Source organism: Diadema setosum, unplaced genomic scaffold (genome assembly GCF_964275005.1).
Source record: "Diadema setosum unplaced genomic scaffold, eeDiaSeto1 scaffold_67, whole genome shotgun sequence".
Taxonomy (NCBI): domain Eukaryota; kingdom Metazoa; phylum Echinodermata; class Echinoidea; order Diadematoida; family Diadematidae; genus Diadema; species Diadema setosum.
Genome location: NW_027307693.1, coordinates 1 through 20766, shown reverse-complemented (window position 1 = coordinate 20766; position 20766 = coordinate 1). Strand labels below are relative to the sequence as shown.

The window sequence follows — 20766 nt, the reverse complement described above, 5'->3', positions numbered from 1 at the left end:
AGAACAACTTGCGTTGTTTTGCCAAACCACACACGTGGTGCGAAGTTTGGGTGTTTTGGCAAAACAACGTATCTACAAAAAATCTTTGATATTTTGAACAAAAAAGCTCTTTTTGACTTAAATTCTGACTAGATACTAGAAGAATGATAGAAGCCATATTTTTGAAAAAGTTTCTTGGAAAATTAATTGACTGGAGAGAAATGGGAGCAATTCTAGTACTCTGAGGCTTCAAAATCTGAAATCGCGAATATCTCGAAAGTACCAAACTGCAGATACGTTGTTTTGCCAAATCACGGCCGTTTTGTTGTAGTGGGTCAAATATACTATATGCCATTTACGTGATTGTGTTTATTAGGTTGATTTCAAAAAGTAACTAAGGTTGCCAAAAAGTGGTCAAGCTAGTTAATTGACTTTCATACCATTCTAGAACGTGAATCTTCAACAACAACAGAGAGAAAAAAGCAAACAAACCACAAAAAAAAATAATGTAATAAACAATAATTTTTCCGAGCCCGAAAAATGACTACTCGGTAATTACGTTGGCTGAATTCAAACGTTGAAAATTCGAAGTTGTTTGCCTTGAAATTGAATTGAAATGTGTCCTCTATGTCCATAGGACGATATTCAACGTCTTTTAGCGAGCTCGAAATTGAATGCCAACTTTGACTCGTTAATTGGAAGGCTTTCTCTCTCACGAAATTAGATAAAATGGAACCTAAAGGGAATTACATGATACCGATTTGAAATGTCAAAGAATTAAAATGAACTATAAGAGTAGAGTGTCGACGACATGGGCTCGTATTTAAACACATTTTCATTGATTTCAATGCATGTCTCATTAAATTGGGTGGAAAATGTATACCAATGACTAAAAGAACATGCTCTACTACTTTTTGTATCTTTGACCCCCTGCACATATATTATGTTTTCATTCTTTATGCTTCATAGGACTTCATTGGAATTGACGTTGGACACATTGACGAATCAAGACTGTTGCTGCGGGTGTGACACGTCCCTGCAACCTTCCTTAAAGGGAAAAAACAATCTGGTTATGGACTATGACAATAAAAAGGTGATATTTCACAATGATGGGGAATAAAAATATGACATCTTTAAAAGGGCACGAATGGTCTGACGGAAGCAATTCACTGTATTTAGCTTGTGAAAATGGACAACTCACAGATACCAAAATTCTTGTCGGCAGGGGTGCAGACGTGAATATTGTCAGAAAAAACGGTGTTACACCGTTACATGTGGTATGTGCAAATGGACATGAAGACGTTGCACGTTATCTCGTTCAACGAGGAGCTGACGTGAATGCAGCTGACCAAAACGGTGTCAACCCCCTCTTCCTTGCCTCTAGGGAAGGACATCAAACTGTTGTTTCCGACCTTTTAAACCATGGAGCTGATGTGAACGCAGAAACAATTGAAGGTGAAAGTTCCTTGTATATCGCATGTAGAAATGGACATCTCGCAGTTACCAAAATCCTCGTCGACAGGGGAGCAGATGTGAATTCCTCCGATGAATCTGACATTACACCTTTACATAGGGCATGTGAGAATGGACATGGAGAAGTTGCGCAATTTCTTCTTGAGCAAGGAGCTGACTTAAATGCATCTGATAAAAACGGTTTCAATCCCATCATTCTAGCATCTATGAAAGGACACCATAAAATTGTTTTCAATCTTGTAGATCATGGAGCTAATATAAATGCAGTACCGGTTAACTATAACAATATAACACCATTACAGTATGCAAGTATCAATGGACATCTACAAACAGTGCGCTGTCTTGTTGAACACCAAGCTGATGTTAATATTGCTGATAACAAAGGTTTAACTCCCCTCATCCTTGCATCTACAACAGGGCAAAAAAGAATTGTTTCCTATCTTTTAGATCATGGAGCTGACGCTAACGTACTTTCCAATAATGGTGATAATTCGTTACACAGTGCATGTAAAAATGGGCATCGTTCAGTTGTCGAAGATCTGATAGACCACGGGGCTAGTGTCAATGCAGTAACCACTGACGGTCACAGTTCGTTGCATCTTGCATGCAAAGAGGGACATCTCACAGTAGCCAAATTCCTTGTTGACAGGGGAACAGATGTGAATACTAGAGCGAAAGACGGTTCTACACCGCTAATGGATGCTAGTTTGAAAGGACATCTGGAAGTTGCACAATATCTTCTTAAAAAAGGAGCTGACGTAAATGCAGCTGATGAAAAGGGTTTCAGTCCACTCATCGTTGCATCTCATGAAGGATACGAAAATATTGTTTCACACTTGATAGACCTTGGAGCTGATGTACATGCAGTAAATTATGTCCATGTTAGTTCGTTACATTTTGCCTGCCAAAGTGGACATCTCACAGTTGCCAAAATCCTTGTTGACAGGGGAGCAGATGTGCATGCTAGGGCGAAAAGAGCTTCTACACCGCTTCATCTTGCTAGTTTAAATGGACATCTAGAAGTTGCACAATATCTTCTTGAACAAGGAGCTGTTGTAAATGCAGCTAATGAAAATGGTTTCACTCCCCTTATGGTTGCATCTCAGGACGGACATGAAAACATAGTGTCATTCCTAATACACAATGGAGTTAATATACACGCAGTAAACCATGAGGGTTATAGTTCTTTACATTTTGCATGTAAAGGTGGACATCACAATGTAGCCAGAATCCTTGTTGACAGGGGAATAAATGTAAATTATACAACGGATAAACGTTCTACACCATTATATTTTGCTAGTTTGAAAGGACATCTGGAAGTTGCACAATGTCTTCTTGAACAAGGAGCTGACGTAAATGCATCTGATGCAGAAGGTTTCAATCCCCTTATCCTTGCATCTCTGAAAGGATTCCATACTCTTGTTTCTCAGCTTTTAAACCATGGAGCTGATGTGAACGCAAAAACCTTTGACGGTGAAAGTTCCTTGGATAAAGCCTGTGAAAATGGACATCTTACAACTGGTAAAATTCTCGTAGACAGGGGAGCAGACGTGAATTCTTCCAGTAAAGATGGTATCACTCCTTTACAAAGAGCATGTGAGAAAGGACATGTAGACATGGCACGCTATCTTGTTGAAAAAGGAGGTGACGTAAATACTGGTGATAAAACAGGTTTCAACCCTTTATTTCTTGCATGTCTGAAAGGGCACCACGGCGTTGTTTCATACCTTATAAATCATGGCGCTAATGTTGATGCAGTATGTACTGACGATCACAGACCTCTGCACGTTGCATGTGTCAATGGACATCTCGCAGTTGTGAAAATCCTTGTTGACGTAGGGGCAGATGTGAATACTGAAGCCAAAGACCGTGTTACTCCGCTATACTATGCTAGCGCGAAAGGACATGCAAACGTCGCTGACTATCTTGTCGATAAAGGAGCTGACGTTCTGGCAGCTGATAAAAAAGGTTCCACTGCTCTCATCCGTGCATCTGGGAAAGGATACGAAAACATTGTTTCACTACTAATAGACCATGGAGCTAATGTTAATGCAGCAACCATTGACGGCACAAGTTCGTTGCATGTCGCAAGTGACAATGGACATCTTACAATTGCCAAAATCCTTGTCGTCAGGGGAGCAGACGTTAACTCATCAACGAAAGCTGGGGTTACGCCTTTACAAAACGCATGTAAAAACGGACAATGTGAAGTATCACACTATCTTCTTGAACAAGGAGCTCAAGTAAATGCAGCCGATAAACAAGGTTTCAGTCCTCTCATCCTTGCATCTGTCAAAGGACATCAAAGTCTTGTTTCTCATCTTGTAGACCACAGAGCTGACGTGAATTTAACAACGATTGATGGGGAAAGTTCCTTGCATAATGCATGCGAAAATGGACATAACGCAATTGCCAACATCCTTGTAGATATGGGAGCAGACGTGAATTCTGTAACGAAAACTGGTGTTACACCATTGCAAAACGCATGTAAGAATGGACATATAGAAGTTGCACATTACCTTGTTGAAAAAGGTGCTGACGTGAATACTGCAGATCAAACAGGTTTCAACCCCCTATTTCTTGCATGTCTAAAAGGGCACGAAGCAGTTGTTTCATGCCTAATCAATCACGGAGCTGATGTGGATGCAGCAGCCATTGACAATCACAGACCTTTGCATGTTGCATGTTTGAATGGACATGTAATGGTTGTCAAAATCCTTGCTGACAGGAGAGCAGATGTGAATGCGAAAGCGAAAGATGGCGTTTCATCACTATATTATGCTAGCGCAAAAGGACATCTACAAGTTGCTCATTATCTCGTTGAACAAGGAGCTGACATTCAGGAAGCTGATGAAAAGGACTCCACTGCCCTCACCCGGGCACCTAAGAAAGGATTCGAAAGTATTGTCTCATACCTAGTAGACCACGGAGCTGATGTGAATGTGACAACCATTAACGGCACAACGTCGTTGCATATCGCATGTGACAAGGGACATCTCACAATTATCAAAATCCTTGTAGACAATGGAGCAGATGTGAATTCTGCAACGAAAAATGGTGACACACCTTTACAAATCGCATGTAAAAATAGAAATAAGGAAGTAGAATGTTATCTTGTTGAAAATGGAGCAGACGCAGATAAAGATAATGGAAAGGGTTTCAATCCACTCATTGTTACATCTCAGGAACAGTACGTAGATATAGTTTCACACCTAGTAGACAATGAAGCTGAAACTCTTGTAAGTACGGGAGCAGACATGAATTATGCAACAAAAGATGGAGTTACAACTTTACAAAGAGCATGTATGAGCGGACAAATTGAAATTGCAAACTATCTCCTTGAACAAGGGGCTGACCCAAATGAAGCAGATGAAAAGGGTTTTAATGCCTTTATTATTGCATCTATGAAAGGATACAAAAGTCTTGTTTCTCACATGCTTCACCATAGAGGTGACGTGAATGCCGCAACCAACGAGGGCAAAAGTTCGTTGTATTTTGCATGCGAACATGGACATCTCACAATTGCTAAAATCCTAGTGGACAGGGGAGCAGACATGAATTCTGCAACAAAAAATGGTGATACATCTTTCCAAATCGCATGTAAAAATGGAAATAAAGAACTTGCCTGTTATCTTCTGGGAAAAGGAGCTGACCAGCTGACGTAAGTACTGCCGAGGGGAACAAATTTCACCTCCCCCTCCTCCCCAATCCCGCTTTTTCATGCGTAATTTAACGTGAAAGTGATGCCAATGCAGTGTTTATTAACGATTCACGTTACTTGCCTATTGCGTGTGCACATGAACATCTTGAAATTTTCAAAATCCCTGCTGACAAGAGAGCAGATGTAAATGCTATCGCGTTACAGATGGCTAGTTCGAAAGGACATCTAGAATCTTAGCTGTACAATATATCCTAATGGTCATCCTGACGATGTACACGATCTGGTTAAACAAAGAGTTGACGAAATGCTGCTAATGAAAGAGTGTTCATTTTGTTTTTATCCACTGAAACTATGAAAGGACACCAACATAATTATTGTTTTCCAACTTTTAGACCAGGGATGTGGCATAAATGTGTTGAAAAAAAGTTTACACAGCTATTTTCTTAGTCTTCTTTAACGATCGTCGTTTCTTATTTTTTTTAATGAAAAAAGCAGAAATCGGTGTCAAAAGGTTAATGTTGTCTTTAATACATCCTTACACATCCTAATCCAGAAAGATTTCGAGTTCCTAACAATCATCGTTGGCAGCGGTGCTAATGCCAAGACTTCTTCAAGAGATGGCATTATATCATTTTACAAGAACTTGACGTTTCCATTGACGCACCCTTATGGACTGCTGCTGCAGACAGTCTTCCCACCATTGTGAAATATCGCATAAGCAAAGGTTTCGAAATGAATGACTCAACAACATTAATGGTCTTACAGACCTTCATAATCACAGACATATTAACAAAGAACTTTACTCTTCTTACTTTAACACTTGATGAAATGTATCTTTGTTTAGGTTTCAATCTGTAAATTATCGGGTATGGAACTAACACGGCTTTAATATATATTCAACTTTCTAAACAAACAATGTTATTACAGTGAAAAGGAGTAGCAAGATGTAGTCAATTGTTGTTGCGATATTTTATCCAGGCAAGCGTCAAGTTGACATTGATGTAGATTGGATTTTTTTTTTTGTCCTCTCTACTGTGAATTTTTTGTTGAACGTCGCAGTTGTTAATGTACCTGGCCATATTCTTGCATTTTCGGATTATAATTACTTGTACTTGTGATATATGTGAATGCTTTATTGCATTTGCTTAAGAAAAGAAGCATTTGAAGTCGCTGCTTTGATTCATAAATGACGATGCGACGTGAACTTAATAAGGTAATGATCTAATTAACTAGCTAATCTTTTTATTCTTTTTGACTCACCTTTTTTGTGGAGCAGGTGTGTTGTAAAGTTGGCTCTACTGTGTGTGTTCTACTGTGTGTCAATGATTGTATCCAAGCTTGTGAGCTCCATGACAGACATGCGCAGCTCATAAGGTATTTGTCTTGTTCTTGAGTGTTTCAATACGTATATATGAGATGGACTCTAATATTACTATTCTGTCGACTAGACTTAGGGGAAGGGTTAAACCTTTATTGTTAAAGTTCGATAAAGCGGAAAGCGCCTTGTTACTGCAAGAAATCATTTGTTTATACATCTGTATCAAGTAGAGTTTGTTTATTTTTTTAGGAACTGACTTGAAAGTACAGCTTCACTGTTTGAAATAATTTCCTCATTTCTACACGCTATGCTTTGTTGGGCGTGCTGCCTGTCATTTGTTTTATCACAGAACTAGTTTTGTACTGCTTTAATACGTTACATAATATTATCGGAATAAGACATGCAAATTCCTGCATAAATATGTAAATAGCATATACTTGTTTTACTGACCTAGACAGAGCATGTAACCTACAAAAAATGACATCCAGAAGAAGCACTCCACAAACAATTTCAATTTTCAAAACAAACACTGTCTTTGTAGCGGGAAGAAGAAATGAGAAGTAGTCAGATGTTGTCGCGGTATTTTATCAAGGCCAGCAGTCAAGTTTTGAAGTTGATACTGGTGTAAATTTCATGAATTATTTGTCCTCTGTACTGTGAATTCTTCAATGAACGTCGCAATAGTTACTGTGTGATACCATGTTATTACATTATCTGACAATGAATAAATGTACTTGTGATGTAGGTGAATATTTGCATTGTTTGTTGCATTTTTTTTTTTAAGAAAAGAAAGATTTGAAGTCACAATTTTGATTTATGAATGGCAAGGTAATTTTTACTTTTAAAAACACAAATTCATGCCGAAAAGCTCACATGTTAGTAGAAACATTGATTCCCTGTTCTTCAGAGTGTATAACGATCCAATGTTGGTGTATTAGATACAGAATATTTGGTTCGGTGTAAAAATGGCAGAGGTAAAAATGGCAGGGGTAAAAATGGCAGAAGTAAAAATGGCAGAGGTAAAAATGGCAGAGGTAAAAATGGCAGGGGTAAAATGGCAGAGGTAAAAATGGCAGAGGTAAAAATGGCAGAGGTAAAAATGGCAGAGGTAAAAATGGCAGAGGTGAAAATGGCAGAGGTAAAAATGGCAGGGGTAAAAATGGCAGAGGTAAAAATGGCAGAGGTAAAAATGGCAGGGGTAATGTCAGAGGTAAATAATTATGTCAGTGGTAAAAATGTCAGAGGTAAAGTTGTCAGTTGTCGAAATGTCAATGGTCAAAATGCTAGAGATAAAAATGCCATTGATAAAAATTTAGTCGTTGAAATGCAAGAGGACGAGGTAAAAGTGACAATTTTTTTTTCTTCATGTTTCTGACACCTTTCTCGCAATACGCGCTTTTCGTGCCATCTGAAATAAAGCACGGGGGAGACCGGGGAGAGATGGGACAAGAGAAATATGGGACACTCATGTAACTTGAAAAATGCTTGGCCAGTCAACAATCCAATTATATCAGTAAAAAGATGAGCCGCGGTACACCAGAAAATGGACATATCAACCATTATACAGCTCTACAGGTATCTTGTCAGTAAAATATCAAACTTACTTCAGATCTGGTAGGTCCTATACTATGTTAATAGGTATTTTGATATTAGTGTGCAAACTTCTGAAAAATAAAATTGCTTGATAACAGACATGCAGGTATGAACAATTGGCAGGGATTTTTTACTGTTTCTGTTTCCACTGGGAGAAATTTAATAGGGCAGTGTTACATTTCTCCCCGCGGCACATGTAAATCCTACTTTGGTCATGATGGTTATCCAATTTCTCTCCATTGTCTCATTTCTCCCCTCTTGATGTCCCATTCCCCAAAAATTAGGGGCTAAACAAATCATTAATTACACGAAAATGTTTTATATATAAAGGGGTATCACTAAATACTCTTAGTGGGGCAGCTTAGCAAACCTATCGTGCATTTTGTGGTACAATCACCAAATTTGGCACAAAATGTACATTAACATATTGCAAACATTTTCAGATATTGGGCCACTTGGAATTCTCTCTTTATGTCCACCATATTGAATTTCAAAATGGTCGCCATTTGAAATCTACAGTTGCGATTATCTCAGGGTCTAATGGTGCTATTGACCTGATTCTGGTGTGTTCCGGGATTTACGCCTATGCTTTGGGGCAACAGCTAAGTTTGAGAGGTATCAAACATTTACATTTTTTCGCCTGCGGATTCTTTCAACAATAATTGAAAGAAATCCAATGGCAAACTATCGGTTTTTACTCTCACTAGAACAGTATATTGCTAATGTTCGTCTCCAGTTTTAATAGGCATAAGTTTGTAAAATGTCCACAAAGTGTTCATTAAACTTCGAGATATTTGTTTTTGCGCCATGTGATACTTGAACAATGCAATAAATTTTTTTTCCAAGAGCTTACTTATGTCTGCCGATACATCTGCTGTAGTTTTTTTTTTTTTTTTGCGTTTTGTATTTTTACTTCTACATTATGTCGCGATCAGGCCTTGTGAGATAAATAGGCTCCTACGAAACCTGAATGTGAGACAATAACAAATAGAACAGGTGACAATTTAGCTGTTTGCTTCGACTATGTCTCCTTCACTTCTTTACACTAAACAGTTCAAAAGATGAAAAATAATGACAATATACTAGCCTGGACGTGAGCGGAATTCGTTTGTGTAAGAGTGTGTATGTGAGAGTATGTACATGTGTATATCTGCGTATAGAAGCATATGTTTATACCAAAAGTGGGTTCATGCGTGTGTGTGTGTGATAACTTCATTGGGCGAAACAACGTAGGATTATACAGTTTAAGGTCTTTGCAGCATTGTTGGAACCCCCTTATAATGATAGATAACATTAATAATAATGATAATAATAATAATAATAATAATAATAATAATAATAATAATGAATAATGAAAATAATTTCCCATAGCCCTACTAGGCTCTTAGCTGGTTTATCATTCCTCTGAACAGACAGATTACGCCACTGCACTTGAATCAAACTCAGAATGAGAGTGCTCTAATCTTTTTAAAACATAATTCAATAAACATTCTTCAAATCTGCTGTTTGGATTTGATAATTCGATAAATACAGTTTGCCCTGGCTAGGTTATCATTCAAAACCTCTTCATACGCTTATCTCTGACGAAATCGCTCTCATTACTTCTGACATTACAATACCACTGCCATTTTTACCTCTGCCATTTTTACCTCTGCCATTTTTACCCCTGCCATTTTTACCTCTGCCATTTTTACCTCTGCCATTTTTACCTCTGCCATTTTTACCTCTGCCATTTTTACCCCTGCCATTTTTACATCTGCCATTTTTACCTGGCACCGAATATTTACCAGTAGTAAAACAAACAAACTTGATTTACATGCTTCTTGGGCTTACAAATCCTAGTCAAAGATTACGAGCGATGGTGACTGCGTGGCCCATACAACTGCTTGAATTTTCGAAATGAGATTTAAAAAAAAAAACCACAGACACAAAAATACATATTCTTTTTTATGTCATTGATGTCCGATGTGAAATGGACTATAAACTAGCATTCAGAAATTCTATTCATTTAATGGGAGGAATTAATCTAATGTATTCCCACCTTCCTGTCTACTAGATGCATTATTTCCTTATTCATTCCAGTACAGTCTTCGCTAAAAAGATAATATATATTACATTATGTATATGTATATGTATATTATGCGCAATTAATGTCGAGAAAGCGATAAAATCCAACCCCATTAACTACAAATCGTTCATGCTTCCCTGTTTTTTAACGCAACTTCAAAGTTTGTGTGTGTTGTTGTTTTTTTTTTCTGTGAGAGACTCAATTGACATGAACACAACGTTGCCTTCTTTTTGTCGTCATTTTCTCCTGCTCAATATGTGAAGCCGTTCTTGCTCTTCCTATTATTTCATAATTCCGTATATTTCTATGTATCTTTGGTCCTGCAGAATTATTTCTTTCCATTATATGTTCATTATGTTTATGTTCAGTAAAGATATTCAGTTGTCATGTATGCACACACCCTGCTTTGACGAGTGAAGAAAAGAAAAAAAAAAACATACAGTGTCTTTCGTTTCAGTATTTCTGCATACAAAATTACACCGCCCAGTGAAATCTAAGTGATGAGGTTACATAATGTAAACGTTAAACAGAGATATAGACGGTGTACAAATACACAATTTTCCCTTATCAAAGAAAACAGTCTATCCGTGGTTGTTCTTTAAGTCAATTAATGTGTGAATGCACCTGAATCTATAAGTTTGGGGCTTCATCGAATTTCCTGCACGAATCGTGTCATCTTTTAAAGTGAGCTTTACTTTAAAGTCCTGCACGTAACACAATACAAATAAGCGTCTTTTCTTTCAGTAAAGGTGAGAAGATTGTAAAATCCAGTGGAATCTAAGAGTTGGATATAGGCTTACACGTTAAAAACATTTAAACATAGTATTTGACAAATTTGATAAACGCGGCCTGTTCCTGTAGAATCTTATGACTTTCTTAAACACTCGCAACGTTATCACTGCGGGATGGCATGTATATCATACGGCTGCTTTCAGGAAGTCTTTATAAACACTTATAAGCAGTAAATGTGTAATGTTAACTGTCTTGTAAAATTTGACAAATTCAACACATTCATTTAGTGAGTATGCTGGCAGGAGAAATATTTTGCCCTTTAGAGTAGACTTTGTACCTCTAAAAAATTCAATCCTGAATTTAAATATGATTATCACTCTTCAATATTTTTCTCTGTACACTAAATTAGATAACATATATCATACCGAGCTTGAAATAATGCTAAGGTATTGGTATTTGTGCGTAAGGTGTATTCAGCTACTCTCGGTTACTTCTCCTTGACATGGCACCTAACCATCTGTTTGCAGTGCGATCATTGTGCCTCCATCTTCAAATCATCAATCAATTTCATATTTTTACTAGTTAACCCACTATGACATATAAATATGCTTTTACGGGTTATTTAAGCTTGTGTTAGCAGACATGTGAGCTCATTCTTTCACACTACTGTAACAGTATGTTACACCTATATTTGTTGATCTGCTGATGTTATCAATTATTGTATAGTTAAACACAGATTTCTTCGTTGGTTACAGATCTTGATTTCCGTATACAAGTATATCAAAATGTGGAACAATGGCTTCCCTAACATCATTAAAGCTTTTTTTTTATGTGTGTGTGTGTGTGTGTGTGTGTATGTGTAGGTCGTTTTATATCAATTGTCTATGTTCTCTTTGTACTAAAACTTTTCTTCGTCATTTCGCATTGTAATCATGTGTTTAGGTGTGATAAAAACATTCAATTCTAATGTTGTGTATATCCCTTGAAAGATTCAAAAGAAGGGTATTTTTGTAAAGCTCTGTATGACCAAAAAAAAAAAAAAAATGCATTGTCTAGTTAAAATCACTTGAGGCATGGGCTTGGTGTATGTCTGTGGCGTATATAATAAGGCCCTAAACACGATAAGACTTTGATCCTTATATTATGGTTTTATATGGGTAGAGTAACTGTATGTTATCAGTCAGTAGTGAGTAAAGGAAGTAATGTAAATAAATTTATGGCAAAAATGACTCCTTGTAGGACATGCTCTTACCTGCAAAATGGTGCGAATTGTTTATGTATCGTTTTCAACATAAATATGCATTGTTACACATTTGTTGTTACTTATTTGTGATAATAGCTCCATTTCAACTTCAGCATGAAATAAACTGCAGAAATATCAACTCTGTGCGATGAGATGCAGAAATGTGTTAAGGAAGCCATGGAAACTGGTCTGTGATACTCTTAGTATATCTTACCTACAAGTACTCATGCATCTGTTGAATAGGTCTTTGTGAATAGCATGGTGCTGCCGGTGTCTGGCGGACTTTGGTTTTTTACAGTATGTGTACAATTATTCTTGTCTATATTTGAACAAAAAAAAAAAAAAAAAAAAAAACAGCAGGAAACGTTGTAACTCATTGGGTATGTCATGTGTGTTAACATTGATAAAGCTAGTAGAGAGATTGCACTCTAATATCAATAAATATAAATAAATTTGATATCTCCCTATCTTAATTATGGGATTCTGGCGCGGGGAAATGCTTCTAAAAATCTTATCGATTTGGTATTTATTGTGCAAAAACGCGCTATTAGAATTGTAAACCACGCTGGATCGCATACGAATGAACTTTTTATGAGCAATAAAATTTTGAAAATTCCTGAGTTATTTTCTTACAACGTTTGCCTGTTTATGTTTCAATTCTCAACTGGCCAATTACCAGATGCATTTTCCAAAATGTTCACAAGAAACTATACAGTTCATGATTATCCAACCCGCCAACGTTATGCGTATCACCTTCCACGTACCCGAACAATTTTTGCGAAAAAAACTACCATGTTCACTGGACCTAAGTACTGGAATGAACTCCCTACGGAACTTACAAGCTGCACCACTTTAACCTCATTCAAACGAAAATTAAAACAATATCTTTTGAGCAGCTACGGCATGCATATTGCATAGTACTTGTTGCTCACTATTTCCTCCCTTGTCTATCTTATTTATCTTTTAGTAGTAGTCCGACGGGATCCTAACCATGTACATTATTATTCTTCTATCAGTCTGCCTGTTGCGCTCTCTAAGTTTTTATTGTTACACTCGATTGTTGAATTCTTGCGCGTGGCAGCTGTCTGTTACCATGGTCACACGGCCTGCATGGTTTAGGACCCCGCTGGAATTTGACACCTGAACTCCATTGTCCTTGTGTGTATATTTTATATTCACGACAAAATTCTTTTAGCCCACCTTCCATTTATGTATTTATGCCAATTGTTACGTCATCACTACCTCCACACTCACTTAAATCCTCACAATCTCAGTCGTTGTTCTCTCAATGTCCTTACTTGTAGTAGGTTATAGTTGCAACATGTGACCTTTCAGTGTTTTATTCTGTATTTTATATAGCAACATTTGATTTGATCTTGTTCGTTTTAATCGGATCCCCCCAATCATAGTATGGTCTAAAAATATCTGTACTTATGCTTCCCCTAATCTGATTTTACCACGGGACCTGCGGCTCTATACAAGCTTGCTTTTACGCAGGCTCCATCATATTTTTCGCATTATGATCTCAGTTTAACTCGCATGTATACAGACCTTGTGCATACCAAGACAAACTTTTGAACATTCCGGTGAAGTTCTATTTTGAATTATGTTCTGTATAGATTTCGTATCAATTTATTTTATATTGTGATATATGTGAGAAATATGAAAATGAATTGAAATGAAAATATTCACCTGTTGATGAAAGTTCTTCAGAAGTATTTTATATACATGTGTATACTTTCACAAATGAAAAGAAAATTTTACGCTGTAATGGCATCAAGGTGATATAAGTTTACATGGTCGAAACGTTCAACAAAATGGAAAGCCTTCAATCTTTTTATAGTTTAACATTAAGAAAAGTCCCTTGGTCAGTGTTCGGCAAATTGTAAATGTTCAAAACGTTGACAATTATGTTGATATGGCAAAATCGAAAATATATTAGTGTTTGGAATTCATGAAATTCAATGCACAAGTTGTGTAACTGTTGTATTCTCCACCTTGTAGTGGCATATGAAGTATGATATAATTATGTTCTGACATACCCTTGCCATAGTTCTGCATTAGTCTATGGTAATGTGTGTATTACCTCATCGTTCATCTTATCATTCTTGAAAATTTCTGTTGTCACGCATTTACAATGTATTGTTAAGAAATGTTATTCGATGTGTAATCAAACCTCTACTTAATCCCGTGTAAAACACACGTTGTTTTCAGTGAAATGCTTATTACACTCGAGTGATAATGAAGTACTCGGGACCGACAGTTTTCTTTCGTTATACATTTATCTAAATTTTGTTATGACTATCAACAAATAAGCAATGAAGATACATAGAGTTGAAGATGTTGCGGCCTACATTTTTACTTCGTTGTACCTGAAATTTCGTTATAATGGGAGCTCTGCACTGTACCGCACGACATCATACATGCACTTATGTTCTTGAATACAGCGTTTTTTACCGCATATTCTACAAAACGTATATACAGTAATCAATCTACAGAACTTGGTTTCGAAAATACAAAATATCTAGTAGCAATATCACATGCCAGCATACTTTTAAACGTGAATAGTTCATGACGATTGTGCTATGCTGTGGTCTTGTCAGAACATGCAGATAAACGGTATACTATAACATCTATTGCTTTTAATTTCATGTTTGTATGTGTTTAGTGTTAAACCACGTTTACTTTGTTCACTTTTGGATAATAAATTGGGATACTATATTTTGTCAAATATGCCTAATGTCTGAAGTTTTAAAAAAGAATGTAACATCATAAAACAAACCTGGTACTTAGTTTGTACTTTGTGTGCTCCTTATGCATGTGTGTGCATGAGTGTCTGTTTACTAATTACAATTGAGTATATGACTATAAGAACGACCCAAGTCCAATTTTTGGCCAAATTTAGTTTGACATGGGAAATTGTAGCTTATGCATGGACTCATCTTGTGTATAAATGATAAATCCTAATTACCCCCGGAAGTGCCTGAAATAAATGAGTTAAATCTTATGTAAACATGAAGGACTTGGGTCGTTCTTACATTCATATTATAGCGCCCTCTCCCGTCCTTCTCTCATCTCTATAGCAGAATATCATGTATATAAATCAAAGAACGACCCAAGTCCATATGAATCAAAGAATGACCCAAGTCCATCACACAAAATGGCCTCTCCACAATTAATGTAAATGTTAATTGTCATAATAATATATGTTCTAAATTGTTTATACAATGCTGCCTTCCCATCACAGTTAGATAGAATCACAGTTAGATAGGGTTAAAGTGATGACGTGCTAGAGGACGGACGTGTGGGTGACCTAGCTCCGCAAATTTGTTACAGTCTACATACCTATTTGGCTTACATCTAATTTGCCACATCGATTTCCCCTAAAGGACACAACTATGATACAAACGAATCAACTATGAACTCTGGAAATCGTGTAACTAAGGAATACAATCTTCGACCGAAAAACTCTGCCCCAAAAGACAGTCAAAAGGATTTCTTCCTCTTTTCTTTCACCCGGTTCCATCTCGACTCATTCTATAATGTCAGACAAGAATATTGTAAAAATGACAAATTCCTTTCAGAAAGGAGGTTGTATTGACATAATGATACTGTTTATTTTTCATTATGTGTAAGTCACACTACTTGCTAGGTCACCCCTAAGGTGTAGCATATTATTTGAATTTTTGTTTTTGTGTGTCTATGCTCTGCAATCCTGTAGATCATGTCAATAATTTCATTTCAAGCGCTCCTCTATAGTTTGTTACAGCACAACACGCACCGATGCACCTCATCGTATACACCCCGTGTATACGATGTGCACTACACTTCCCGTTGCACCATGATATGCTGCGATCACGTAATGTTATTCATTGTTAATGGATTCTGATTTTGGAATAGATGACCAACAGCTAGTCAACCACACAAGTCAGTATTTCACTATTAATGAATTTAACAGTCAATTTTTTGTCAATAAGGCAAATCAGATTTGTGCTAATTTTAGTTTAATTCATTTTAATTCAAGGAGTTTGAATAGAAACTTTGAATTGTTTGAATTATTTCTAAATTCTCTCAATGATTTTCCATTTTCCGTTATAGGAATTACCGAAACATGGTTGCACTCCAATTCCCCGGACCTGTTTGGCATTGACAATTACAATTTTATTCGTAATGACAGAAAGCATGGCATAGGAGGCGGGGTTGCCATGTATGTTAATAATCAAATTAAGTTCAGAATTCGAACAGATTTGCATATTCAAGGAGCAGAAAGCTTATTTATTGAAATTTTAAATGACAATGAGAAAAATATTATAGTTGGTACCATCTACCGTCCTCCGCAAAATGATATTCAATCTTTTTTTGACAATTTCGATCAATGTGCTAATGAAATTCTTGGAGAGAGAAAATCAATTTTTTTGATGGGAGATTACAATATAGATTTATTACAACCCACCCATTTTCATGACATATTACTTTCCAACTCACTGCATCCCCACATCAATAAACCCACCAGAATAAACAATAACACCCATAGTAAAACATTAATAGATAATATACTGTCTAATGTCATTACTGAAACCTGCATGAACGGCATTCTTTATTCAGACATATCTGATCATCTACCGATTTTTATGATTAAAGACAAATCTGTAACAACCCCAATACGCCGCCAACCCAAACAATACTTGAAAATGTATAGAAATGAAACACCACAAAATATTGATTCATTGAATCAAGATTTATTTGAAGAACAATGGGATGACGTCTTTGAACTCCAAGACGTTGATTCTTCTTATGGAATTTTTTTACAAAAATTATTAGATTATTATGACAAACATATTCCTTTAACTACCAAGAGAAATGGAAGGAAAAGAGCCCGGCATCCCTGGATTACTCAAGGTCTTATACATTCCATTCTTACTCGAAACCGTCTTTATAAGATATCTCTGAGAAAACCCACTCCTGAAAATGTGAAAAGGTATAAAATATATAGAAATAAATTAACTACTTTAATTCGAGTTTCACGTAAATCATATATTTCAAATAAACTCGAATCTAACAAGGATGATAAAAGTGCTCTTTGGCGGACTGTTAATGAAATACTCAAAAAGAAACCTATGGAATGTCCTGATAGTATTACTCATAATGATAATGTTATCACTAATCCTGACCAAATTGCAAATATTTTTAATATTTTTTTTGTTAATGTTGGTCCTTCTTTAGCAGCATCTATTCCCATAAATGATACAAAAAATTATAAAGAATATTTACCTGAAAATAATCAAAATTCTTTGTTTTTTACTCCAATTAATGAATGTGAAATTATTGATATTGTTCGACTTTTGAAATGTAGTAAATCCTGTGGGCCCGATAATTTGAGGGTGAATTTATTGAAAAAGATAATTTACCCCCTAGCAGCCCCTCTCACCCATATATTCAATTTATCCCTACTTAATGGCAAGTTTCCAGACTCTTTTAAAATCGCCAAAGTTATCCCCATCTATAAAAGAGAAAATCCATTAATGGTGAAAAATTATAGACCCATCTCATTGTTGCCTGTTCTATCGAAAATCTTAGAAAAAGCAGTTTACAAGCGTCTTTTCTCGTTTATGATTGGAAATGATATATTGAATACGAATCAGTTTGGTTTTAGGAAAGGATTTTCTACCGATTATGCCATAATCAAATCTGTCGATAATATTATTGATGCGCTTACTAAAAAAGAACATATAATTGGAGTTTTTATGGATCTTAGTAAGGCATTTGGCACTATTGATCATGACATTTTACTTGGAAAATTACAGAATTATGGCGTGAGAGGGATTACTTTGTCATGGTTCAGAAGTTATCTAAGTCATCGCAAACAATATGTTGCGTTTAAATCTAGTCACTCATTATATTCTAACGTGTCATGTGGTGTCCCTCAGGGATCTATCCTCGGACCCCTACTTTTTTTGATTTACATTAATGACATCACCAATTGCTCCCCTCGTTTGAACTTCATCTTATTTGCAGACGACACTAACGTTTTTTATTCTCATAAGGATATTGCAACACTGATTGATACACTTAATATGGAATTAGGTAATATTTCGAAATGGTTTAGAAGTAACAAGCTTTCATCGAATATTGATAAAACATGTTTTATACATTTTCATACTCTTCAATCCCAACCCACCCTTCCCAAGAGTATTTATATTGATGGTATAAACATTGCTGAGAAACACTCAACCAAGTTTCTAGGAGTGACCCTAGATAGCAATTTAACTTGGAATACTCATGTGCAGAATATTACTACAGCAATATCTAAAACAACTGGTGTTTTAAGGAGAATAAAGTATTTGATTAATGATCAAACTTTAATAATGTTATATAACACTTTATTTTTACCATATGTAATGTATTGCAATATTGTATGGGGCAACTGTAGCAAAAGTAAATTAAATACAATTTTTATTCTTCAGAAAAAGGCTCTTCGTATATGCACACACTCAAATTTTTTGGCTCACACCGATCCTATATTTCATCGCCTAAAAACTTTAAAAGCCCATGACATACATATATATCTAACTGCTATATTTATGTATAAACACACTCGAAATTTATTACCATTTTTTCATAATGCCTTAGTAACCAATGATCATATTCATTCATACCCAACCCGTCGTTCCCATGATTTTCATTTAAGTAATCCAAAGCTTTTACTTGCTCAAAAATCGATTAGACATCACGGTCCGGATACATGGAACACTCTTCCTGAGGAGTTAAAACAGTGTGCCTCCTTGTTTTCATTTAAAGCAAACTTAAAGAAGCACATTTTATTACAGTATACTTCAAATACAAATTAAAAACAAATAATTCATATGATTAATGTTGGTCTCCCAAATAGCAACATCGCATACCGTTCCCTCTTTCAGCAAACCAATTCGATTATTCTACATTCCAGCATATCTGCCCTTCTGCACTTCCTAGCACTTGCACGCACATCCACCACCATCACGTTTTTCCCCTGCTATCTTCGCAGCAGAATTTGTATTGTATTGTAGTATTACGAAATTAGTATACGTCCCTACTTTTTCCTCTGGCCGGCCATCTTTTCAAGCTATGCTTACAATGGCGGCCTTCTGCATTATCGCTCCATAATTATAATTGTTGTAATCCCCGCTGCATAGACATGCATACTGTATATTGTATCATTAATTACCTTTTATATCTTTGTTTACGCAAGTCAAACGACTCTGTTTTACATGAATCTATTTTGTATATTTCCCACATGTTCATGGTCATGTGCCTTATGTATATTGATTTGCTGATTGATTTGCTGATTTGCAGAAAATAAAGTATCTATTAAACAAACAAACAAAACAAACAATATTATTGGACAAATAAAAAAAATGAAGTTTTTTTTTAAGTTTACTTAAAATGGTCATCCATGGACTTGGGTCGTTCTTATATTCATATACTCAATTTTAAGTAACCCTAATTGGAGAGAGCACAAGAAATTATTATCAGCTCCCTCTATCTTTTTACAAATTTGACACGTAATAACAGTGAAGATGCGCATGTATTTTGCTTTAGCTATTCCCACTTTCCATGAATTTTATCGTCCTTCTGTAATGTTTTCATCGATATTCCGACAAAAGAAAATGCTCAGATCAGATTAATCTTTAAAATGCAACAGCTTGCTTATAGTTGAAGAGGTCTATACCTGTGGACTCCCGTTAAGAGTTGTGGCCTATACTTTTTTTTTTACTTCGTTTTAACCGGGATTTCGTTACAACCATGCAACGGGAGTGCATGGTATCTCCTGTTATAAAATTGGTTCAAGAATGTAGCCAATTGGAAGCGCTGAAATGAGTCACGCGTGCGTGCATTATTTTCTTCAGGTAAGCACTAAAAAGAGTCTCTCTTCCACCTCCCTGGCCTGACGTACGTCACAATGTTTTACACTAGCAGTGCGCACTCAATCAGTTGTTACAAGTGCGTCACGCGCTACTATACGCGCTGTCAATCTTGTAAACAACTTCTAGTTCGGGCCGCGGGCTGCCACAACAGCCGGCGGCCTTTCTTGTGCATAACAGTACGTGGCGTACGTATTCTCTTATACGTACGTACAGTACTAGGTGAGTGTGCGGGATTTCCGAGTGCGACGTGCGTAAATGTTTGGGACGAACATCTTCGGACATCTTGACTTTTGAGCGAGTGCTACATGTAGCTGACTGGTATTGACCCACAAAGGTACGTGAATAATGCTGTTAGTTTTCAACCCATTTTATAAAACTAATGATGCACAGGATTATTTCGTGGCGTTAGTGAAGGTGCGGCTCACTCTCGAGTATTGACAACGGTTGCAAACATGCACTCGGCTGCGCCTCGTGCATGTCGCACCATTGTCAATACTCTCGAGCGCGCCGCACCTTCACTAACACACTCTATCCTGTGCATCATTAGTGTAATACACTGTTCCCAACAGCTCCTTCCATCTCCACAAACTTTATATACAATGAAGATGTACACTGACAAGATGAAAAATATCTTACGACTTAACCAACTCACTTTTTCCTCTGAATGTTTATCTTCTTACCTTCTTATGGACAATTTCCTGATATTTCAACCAAATGGCCTACCAGATTGTTGGATATGACTTTAAAAATGCATTTTCTTTTTTCTAATGTGGGAGGGGTGACAATTTCCCGTGC

At 36.4% G+C, this 20766-nt stretch overlaps 1 protein-coding gene across 1 annotated transcript; it reads left to right on the top strand.

The window, feature by feature from the left end:
- The first annotated feature begins 3068 nt into the window (after positions 1 to 3068).
- On the top strand, positions 3069 to 5117 carry LOC140245932 (uncharacterized). The gene has a single exon (XM_072325400.1). The coding sequence runs from the start codon at positions 3069 to 3071 to the stop codon at positions 5115 to 5117; it is 2049 nt and encodes a 682-aa protein (XP_072181501.1).
- The last annotated feature ends 15649 nt before the right edge of the window (positions 5118 to 20766 follow it).